General features: G+C 38.2%; 1 protein-coding gene across 1 annotated transcript in view; it reads left to right on the forward strand.

The window, feature by feature from the left end:
• The window catches only part of LOC122801223 (IgGFc-binding protein-like), a 691,109-nt gene that overhangs the window by 598,505 nt on the left and 82,452 nt on the right, over positions 1-10,152 (forward strand). The window contains exon 72 of the mRNA XM_044070776.1: positions 3,473-3,675. Within this exon, the coding sequence (XP_043926711.1) occupies positions 3,473-3,675 (203 nt within the window). The remainder of the gene's footprint in view (positions 1-3,472; positions 3,676-10,152) is intronic.

Below are 10,152 nucleotides of genomic sequence, written 5' to 3' on the forward strand. Positions count from 1 at the left end.
ACAAGGTCTCTTGAATAGTTATTCAGATTTGTTAGACAGTCCTTGGTTTTGGGAGGTCAAGACTTGAATCCCCTGCAATTTCTTCTTAAATGTCTGTTTACCTGTATTTTGTTGATCATAGGATCATAGGAAGTTACTAGGCTAATGACCCTAGAACCCTTACAAGCCTAGACAGGTTCTACCCTTATTTCCATGGTCAGCACTAACTGCCCCTATCTAAGAGGGACACAGGTAGAACTATCATGGTGAATTTAGGGTTACCCATCCAATCATCCAGATTGCATTTGAACAAGGCCAATGAGGTGCTCTGTTTGATTGTTTATTCTATTTTTTTTTTTGCTAAAATTGGATGAAGAGATAGAAGATTCCTTGGAAATTTTGGTTTGGAAAAGGAGGACTGAAAAATCTTAGAGATTACCTGGATCAGCTTTCATCACATTTTTTGAACAACTCTGCTGCAAAGGGGCCAAACATTAAATCTCTATTAAAGGGAAAATTTAAAATCTCATTATTAAATCATCTGGGAGATTCTGACAACGCAGCCATGCAAACTTCCTCCAGCAACAGAAGAAACTAAGTTATTTAAAGCATATATTCCTCACAAGAAGAAACCGGAGATAAAACATTCCTCATACTTTCACAATTTGTCATAACAAACTTTACCTTATGAGCTTGAAAATTCAAAATTCTGAAAATCAGTGTTGCAGAAGTATACACCTTTTCCTATACCTATCAGTAATCTGTCCATCCTTATCAAAAAGAAAATGGAATTAACGAAGTGCTTTGCAGCAGTGAGATCAACTAAAGCTACAGGTTCTGGGTCAGGTTTGGGAATAGTGTATAAAAATGCAAAAGACTAAGGAATTTTATACACCCTATTTGTCTTTTTAGGGACAGCTGGCTGACTAAGAAAAATTGTTGGCAGAAACACACATCCTCTAAAGCAGACAGAGAAGAAGGGATGGGTGTAGGGTCTGTAAAATCCTTCTGTAACAACTTATAGTATTTTTTGAGGGACTAGGAATCCTCAGTGTTCACCCACTAGAAACACTGACACATTCTAGCAATATTCTCAGAGCTAAAGAAACCCCCTACATGGAGAATCAAAAACTGAGCTCTCCTCTGAGTCTGAATTAGAAACCTGAGGAGAAACCCTGCATCCATTCCTGCATCTTGAATGTCTTCAAGAAAACAGGAATCCTCCTTTCTTTTACCAGAAACTACTTTACAAGGATCAAGAGGCTGAATTAAACTCTGAGCCAGACCTAATAAACTACTCCTAACCAAAGAAAATTCACAAAGACTAGATATAAGCTTGGTTTTCAGTTTCTTTTTGACAGGAACAATGTGCCACATGTTATTAAGGGCAGCAGAGCTTTCCCAGGGGTGGGCACATGTCATAATTTAGCAGCTTTCTACAGGAAAGAGCATGTTTTCTCTCTCTCCAGAAACGGTTTCTAGTAGGGTATATAAAATATTACATTATACCTATAAGAATCAATCAGAGGCTTTCAGAAATGATTGAGAAGAGAGGCTGGAAACGCAATTTACATAGGAACAATGGGAGGACATGTACATGACTCCCAAGTGTGCAGCAAAGTCCAGAAGGTTTAGGATTTTTGCATGGAAGTGTCTGCATATGTATTTTTATACTCCAATGAGACTTTAAAGAGTTTTTCCTCAAGTACATAGCAAATGCTTGTGGTGTGATATGAAACAGCGAGAGAAATAACTGGGAGCACATTTTTTGGGAAGTACACTGATGTGACGTGTTTTAAAAATTCCCTACAGAGTACTCTTTCAGAAATGTTGGGAATCAAAATGGCTATTACTATGGAAATTATTATTTTAAGCTGAGACAGGAGATCTGAATTGCCTAGACATAGTAATGTTTTACTAAGTTTAATGCCATAGGCTGCCAGAAAACAATTACTAGAAAATGGAAATCAAAATCCAAAGCAGCTGCACTTGAAGTACTTAATAACTGGAATTTGGATTTTTAAAAAAGTAATGAGCAAATTACATAGAAATAAATGGAATTTGTGGGAAAATACTTGCAGAGTAATGTTTAGTAAGAGGAGTAAGATTTAAGGGAAGGTGGAAATTGATCAATTTATATAATGTCTGAGTGAATGACAGCTGTTATAAAGAAAGAACACATTTATTTAATGTATATTGCATGTAAACTAAAGATGATAATATGTTTTTTTTTCTTTTTTATTAGTGCATGTATGCATATGTGATGTCCCCACACTGGGCCAGTAATGAAGGAGCCTGAATCTTTACCACTGACACAGGAGAGGGGCATTCACTTGGAATACAAATGGATACACTCAATATTTCTAGATGCAGACCTCTCTGCATGAAGCACAATTTCCCTTAAGAGCACATAGGGAACACACTCAGTCCGAGGTCTGGATCTCTCTATCTGTCTCCCAATAGGTCACCATTAAGACTCCCCATTGGCACAGCTATCGGGTTAGTTCCTCAGCTGAGTGTCCAAGCCAAGTCCTCCAGCACCTTCTCTTTGAAACCAGTGCTTTATGTCCCTGCTCCAAGTAGCTGACACACACACTGTGAGATTTGATTTCACACACACACACTCTCACACACACACACACACACACACACACACACACACACACACACACACACACACACACACACACGCACACACACACATGTTTTGCTAATGTTTATGGCAGTACCTGGATCTTCCCCTCTTTTTACTGAGCTAATGAACAAAGGCTTCTTCCAGATATGCCATCTCCAGTCCTGTTTAGAGCTGTGAGATAAGCACTTCCATGGCTCAACAGGTGGTCCAATTAACAGCATTTTTCTTAAAGTAAGACGGAAGCTAGTTGTTTAACCCCTTCTCTTCCAGTGTCCTTCACTAACATATACACATGCAGTTTCACATGTATGTTCCTTCTCTGTCCAGCAGAACTCACACTGATACATTTTTTAACAGTAACAACCTTTCAGACACATTTTGATTTTCAAATGCCATACAGTTCCAATACATGTGTAACATAAGCATATTGTATACCTCAGTTTGATATTCAAAGTACATATTATTCCTTATTGAACCCCAGATGGCTATGCTGGCACTACCCCATGACATCACAGCATATATCTTAAGCGATAATTTAATAAAGTTATTAAAATGCTAGATTTCTGAAATTACACCACTTTTATCAATACTAATATAATTTCACAATGAATTATACAGTAATATTGCTTATCAACAGAAGTTCACTATGCACATAAAGATTATTCAGCTTGTCTAACCATAATATTTTTTCTTGATCCTTAAATTATATATTTTCATTAGCAAAATCTCTTCTGCTCTGTTTCTTTATATTATTTTTTTTCAATAAATCTCTAATTATAGTTTATCAACTTAAAATGATCAAGCATTAAAATATTTGCAAAAAGATTTTGAGATCATTGTTTCTTATTTTACTTTCAGCTATCTCCTGTCCTGCTGGCAGTCACTATGAGAACTGTGCTACTGGATGTCCTGCAACCTGTGCTAACACATCTCCTCCCAGTTCCTGCAATGCTTCACCTGCAGAGGGTTGCATCTGTGATGATGGGTACATTCTGAGTGGAAACAAGTGTGTCCAGCAGAGTGACTGTGGCTGTGTAGATGGTGATAATAACTACTATACGGTAAGTTCTCTTTAAATCAGGAAGAACTAGGTATTATTCCTTACATATACTGCTGAAGCACCATATTCCATTAACATTTTGTCATTATTGGGGATTACATTTCAGCAAAATAAAAATAAATAAGATAAATTCATCCACAGATGATTGAGCAAGTTTCTGTTTTCACCCCCCTGCTCCATCTTAGTAATGCATGCAAACTCTAACCCTACACCAATTGTAATGTGCAGCCTATCTGCAAAAAGCCCCTCACATTACACTACAACTACACAAGGCACTTCAGACACTCAAGACAAATGCACACACACACACACACACACACACACACACACACACACACACACACACACACACACACACACACACACACACACACACCTGCACTAAATTGATCTATTCCATAAGCTAACCCTGACTTTAAAACACACACATTTGCGCACAGGCTCCCAGCTCCACCATGCACCTTTGTTGAGCATTTGAATGTCACCCAAACAAGTGTTCAAGCAAACATTCTATTATATGTACAGCAGTTCAATTATGTCACACAAATGAGTGTCAACCAACTGAAATGCACCCCTCCATAAAGAATTTATACAATTCCATTGATAGGCTGTCTGGACCTGGCACCATCCCATTAGTAAGATCTCATATACAAACCCCTATTTCCTCCAGGGCGAAAAGCTGATTTAACTTTAGATAGTCTAATTCCTCAATAAGAGGCATTTTATCTGATGCAAGAAGGCAGCTTTGAGCTTGGAGCTATCTCCCTCCCACCCCCCACCCTTGTATAACTGGTCAAAATAACTCCTAACACAATCAATAATTCTCCATGCATCCAGATTTACTACACTATACACTTTTTAGTAAATTTTTCATCTTCTGTTTGTGCCAGTCTCAGGATATCCAGCAAGAGGTTAAGTGGCTGAAAATTCCCACCCTCACTCCCTGCTGCTTGTTGTGATTTAAACCCAGTGTCTTTACCACAATCTGCCTCTTATATTAGTCACTGTTTCTGTCACCTCTTTCATTAGTTATTGTCATTAATTAAAAAAGTATAATTTTGCAAAATCACTTCCTTTTAGCTATTTAAATATTTTTCCTCTTCCCACTGCTTTCCATAGATCCTGGATACAGGGTGCCCATCAAACCAACCAGTGCTGCTCTTGGCTGTTTATCTGCTCCTAGTGTAAACGCTCCTCTCAGTCTCCTCTTATCTGCTTGCAGTAGTGAGCACTACAAGTTGAAACTGGGAGTTCCTCTCATTAGGCTGATAAAGCCTGATTTGTCCTCTCCTTCGTATCTTCCTGTCTGTTTATTACGCAGTCCAATACCAAGATGGAAGGTCAGGCTGATTGTTTCTCTTCTGTTGCCAATCTCACAGCACTTGGTATCCTTACGCAGTGTGTAGTAACTGCTTTATGCTCACAGATAAACTCTTAACTCAGCACAAGAAATTCTGGGTTTACTATCAAAATGTGGAAATGAGGCTTGTCGAGTATGGGTTGGTCAAATGTGTTTTCTCCCAATGTTCCTAATGTTGAACTGCAAATATCTGAATTCATGTTAGTGAAAATGAGTTCACCTTTGCTAATATGAAGCTGGCGTTTTGAATTGAGATCATGGTACAGTGCAGATCTGGAAATTTTCCATTTTCATCACTGTAGTGCGATCTCGGAGTTGGTATATATATATATATATATATATATATATATATATATATATATATATATATATATATATATAAATAATATGGAGGGAGGTTGGGGTGTGCAGAGCCCCACATGGGGGGGGGGGAGCTTGCCTCCCCTGCAAAAACATTAAAGGCAACACGGACTTTTAACATTGGAAGTTCCAATCTTCAAATGTCGATTCTCATGATTACCACTTCCAATATCTTGGTAATTCTGTGTTACCAAAGTCAGATAAACAATTTGGTAATTTTGTAAAAAACTGTTTTCAGTTTCAACATTTTAATAGTAAAGCGAAATTCTGTTGAGACATGCAGTTAAAAAAATATGGACTGTGAGCAACTCACATCACTGTCACAATTTACATCAGCCCATACTAAAATGTCTTACACTTAGGTGGTAAAAAATCATTACAAAAACCTTCTAGACCATTAAGGACTAGGTCTCAGACAAAATCCAGTACCACATTACCTTCAGCCATGCATTCGATAAGGAGTCACCAAAAGTTAAATTATCTCAAATCTAGCATACCAGACCACTATGTAGTCAGGTACAATGAGTTTCTTCTTACTAGGCTGGACAAAGACAGCATATAAGTTGTCTTTCAGGTGACAGGATCTCTGATACCTCAAGGGCTCTTAAAACTCTTTCATCTATTAAATATGAGTATAACATGGTGGTGGTGGCCTATGCGGGAATGAATGACTTGAGATGCAAAACCCTGAGGGATATTCAGAGAGACATGTCAGAACTCTCCATGCATGTCATAAATGCAGACAAGACTCTAGTCCTGACTGTAATCATTCCTTCACAAGAATGATGCCTAGATACAAAGAAAAAAATAACTGGCATCAGCAATTGACTAAATAGTCATGGCTTCCCCTAGAATGACACTCATTCCAGGGCTTCCGCATACTGGCTAAAACCTTGGATACCCCCATAGTACATTTCTAGGCAGAGTCCAGCTAATGGAATCTCATCACAACTAAAATATTAAATCCAGAAAAGGATTATAGTGATGTGACTCTGCTTAATGCCAAAAGTCTAAACAGCAAACTGTCCCACCTTGGGGCTCTTGTGCATTTGGAATATATCCATATCTGTGTAATTACTGAAACTTGGTTTAAATGTTTAGAAAGCACTCCCTCCATACCTGGGTTTTGCATCTACCATACCTTCAAACTATATTTGTTAGGGACAATATTACCTCTGGTCAGATCCCCAGATGCCCAAAAATGGAACTCATTGAATACTAACTCATATTAAACAGGACGTACTATCTGTTTATAGCCTGTTATAGGATCCCTTGATGTCTCCTGAAAATCATGTAAGTTCCTAAATGTACTTGATAAACTTCCTACAAACAAGAACCCTATAATTTTGAGAGACTTTAACTGCTCCTCAATAAACTAGAGTACCTATACTGAAATGTAGGATATACCCAAACGTTCTTAGAGTTAATACACAAAACATGTCTGGACCAGATTGCTAACAAATTCACTATAGGACATAATATTCTTGACTGTGTCCTTATGAATATAGCTTCTTCATGTACTATTCCCCTGATAGCTCTTTTTCTGGTTAAATGAGATCATAAACTAGTTACCTTCATATCTTCCAAATCACTAAGCCCATTGAAACCAGTATCTCAGAATTCAAGCATTTCAAATGTACTAATCTTATTAAATTCAATGAAGTTTCAAAATTCACTTATAGCAGCATAATCCCAGACATTACTGTGGCAGGTAATTTCACAAAGGAATTCTGTGCCCACTTAGTTAAATATAAAGAGCTGGCAGTCCTAAGTGTCCATAATAAAATGGGAAATTTAAAAACAAACCACTTTGATGGTTCACCAACATAAATAAACTCTACAACAAAAGAATCCTTAAATATACAGCCTATCAAAAGACCGACATAGCAAGTATATCACAAGGTTGACTAAAAACTTGAATAGTACAAGCAGGTATACTAAAGCAGCCTATTAATTTAGCCCTGCAACTTAATTGATGGACAAATACAAATCATTCTTTAGCTATGTTAGGAAACTAGGAAATAACACCCTACAATGTTGTAAACTTGTTCATAATGGTGCCATTTACTCTGGTGCAGTAGATACTGCCAACAAACAAATTCAATACAAACTTCACCCTGAAGATCACTATCCAAAGTCCACTCATTTTTGAATTTCTCAGACACCCCATAATCACTAAAGAATGTGGACTGGAAGTGATCTCCAAGACTAAAAATACTTCAGCAATCGGACCTGAAAATATACCTGGCTGTTTAATAATCAGTACTAAACAAGCCTCAGACACTTCTTAAATTTCTTAACCTGTGTGTAGCCACTGGCTTTGTCCCTGCTGTTTAGTACAGAGCAGTAGTGATACCACTCCTGAAGGGTGACCCCACCACTGACCCTGGGAATTATAAGCCCATCAGTCTGGCAAGTCTTTTTTGAAAAGCCGTGGAACATATTATGACTGACCTAATAAACAATGAGATTAAAAATCTCCTCAGGCTAAACCCACAGCAGTCTAGCTTTGTCAAGGGGAGATCCTGTCAAATGAATCTGTTTAACTTCATTGAAAAGGTAATAAGGCTATTTACAGTGGCCATGCTGTTCACACAGCTTACCTTGACTTGGTCAAGGTGTTTGACAACATTCCTCATACTGGCTTAGTCAGTATGCTTAATTCATTACAAAATAGATCCCTGTGTAGTAAGATGGATAGCAAATTGCCTAAAAGACAGATATCATACTTTACAGGTAGCAGGTGCCTTAGCAGAGAGCATGAAGGTGACCAGTGGTGTCCCACAATGCTTCATGCTTTGACCCTTTTGTTTGTCATTTACTTTTCTTATCCCCAGACCATGAACCAAGACCTCTGGCTAACCAAGTTTACAGATGACTGTAAACTGGGAGTCATTGTAAAGTCCACCTCTGATGCCAAAGCCCTTCAGCAAGAATGCAAACTTGTAAATTCCTGGCATATTAAAATGAGCTCAAATTAAATACTAAAAGGTACAATACTGTCAGATTTGATAAATAACCCCATTCTCCTAGCATTCAGCAAAGAAAAGACCCCACTCCAAAAATGAGAATGTTGCTAAAGACCTTAGAACTTGAGCTGATGACACACTCACCTTTCATCATCATGTAACGACAGTAGTCAAAATGTCCTTCTTAGCACAACTAATTGTCAGAGAAATAGCATCCAGATCTGAAGAGATTTTTTTTTCCTCTTTTATTCAGCAATGATTAGGCCAATTATTGAAAATAATGTCTAATTTGGGATCCACCTCACTTGACATATCAAACAACTGGAAAGACCCTAGTGGCTCCTAACAAAGAAGGTCACTGACTTAAAACCACTTCACTACTAGAAAAGACTGGAAGCATTGTCTTTGTATTCAGTGTCTTACAGACTACTGAGAAGACCTATGCCCAATCTCCTATCCCAGTCAGGAGCCAGTGGTCATGAATCTCTTATATCTGCACATATCAAATGGTCCTACTAATACCAGAACAGGGTTGTAAACTCATCAGCAAATAAATAAAACAGAGTGGTGAGATAGCTTCATTACACAGTGCCTTCACAACCTCTGGACTAGACTTTCATGGCAAATCAAGTAGTCTGATACATTATCTTCCTTTAAATGGAAACTGGATGATTGGATGGGTATTCAGAAATTCACCACTGGCTTGATTGGCCTAGTCTTCATTGAAAACGGAGGTACAGTCTAAGGTGGATAGTGACAAGGAGTAAATGGTCACAAGACTCTGTTGCCTTGTGTTTTTTGTGATTCGTACTATTTCTGTGATGTGCCATATACTGTGGAGATCGCTGTGCTAACATATCTAACCTCCAAGGTATGTAGGAACTAACAAAGTACAGTTGTATAAGTAAGCTAACCATAACAGTAGATGCTCAAATGATCACTGCTGCAGTCGCCTTAACTATGTGGGTTATATCCTGCTAAGGTGTACGCTGTTATATCCTTAGCAGGTTATATCACAGAGAGATAAAGCTACTGAAGTAGTGATCATGTTTGTTTGACTTTCGGCTTTTCCCGGTTAGGGGTCACCATAGCGGAACTCCGGTCTGCTAATGATTGGCAGTAGATTTTCATGAACGCCGAGGTGCCAGCTCGACGTCGAACCTTCAATGAAGGGACACCCATTTACGCATATCTTTCGAACACCAAGTATTGATCATAATGATGAAAATCTTAAGTTCTTGTTGTATCCTTGGTAGAATATAAACCAAACAGCTTAGACTACTGCAAGAGTGATCTATTAGAACATTAACTGTTATGGTAAGTTTACCTACACAACTATACTTTGTGACTGTTAATAAGAAAGTAGCATTGCTATTCTCAAATACGTTCTACTAGCAACATACCATACAGCTGTAATGTCATTCTAAGCCATACCCTCACATTCTACCAGCAACATTCCAAACAGCTGTAATGTCATTCTAAGCCCTACCCCCACATTCTACCAGCAACATTCCAAACAGCTGTAATGCCATTCTAAGCCCTACCCTCACATTCTACCAGCGACATTCCAAATAGCTGTTATGTCTAACCCTACCCTAACAACCCTTCTCCTTTTCATCTGTGCAGCCCTTTCCTTTCTGACTCATGAAGGGCAGTATAGAAAGGGTAGTGACAGCAGATCCTTGAGAGAAAGCTAATACTGATACAAGCAAAATGTTATTTATTTACTGACATTTGTTTACCAGGAAAGTCTGACTGGTACAGGTACCATTTTTCAGCAGACATGGGG

Source organism: Protopterus annectens, chromosome 4.part1, assembly GCF_019279795.1.
Source record: "Protopterus annectens isolate FY-2018-M chromosome 4.part1, PAN1.0, whole genome shotgun sequence".
NCBI classification, from domain to species: domain Eukaryota; kingdom Metazoa; phylum Chordata; order Ceratodontiformes; family Protopteridae; genus Protopterus; species Protopterus annectens.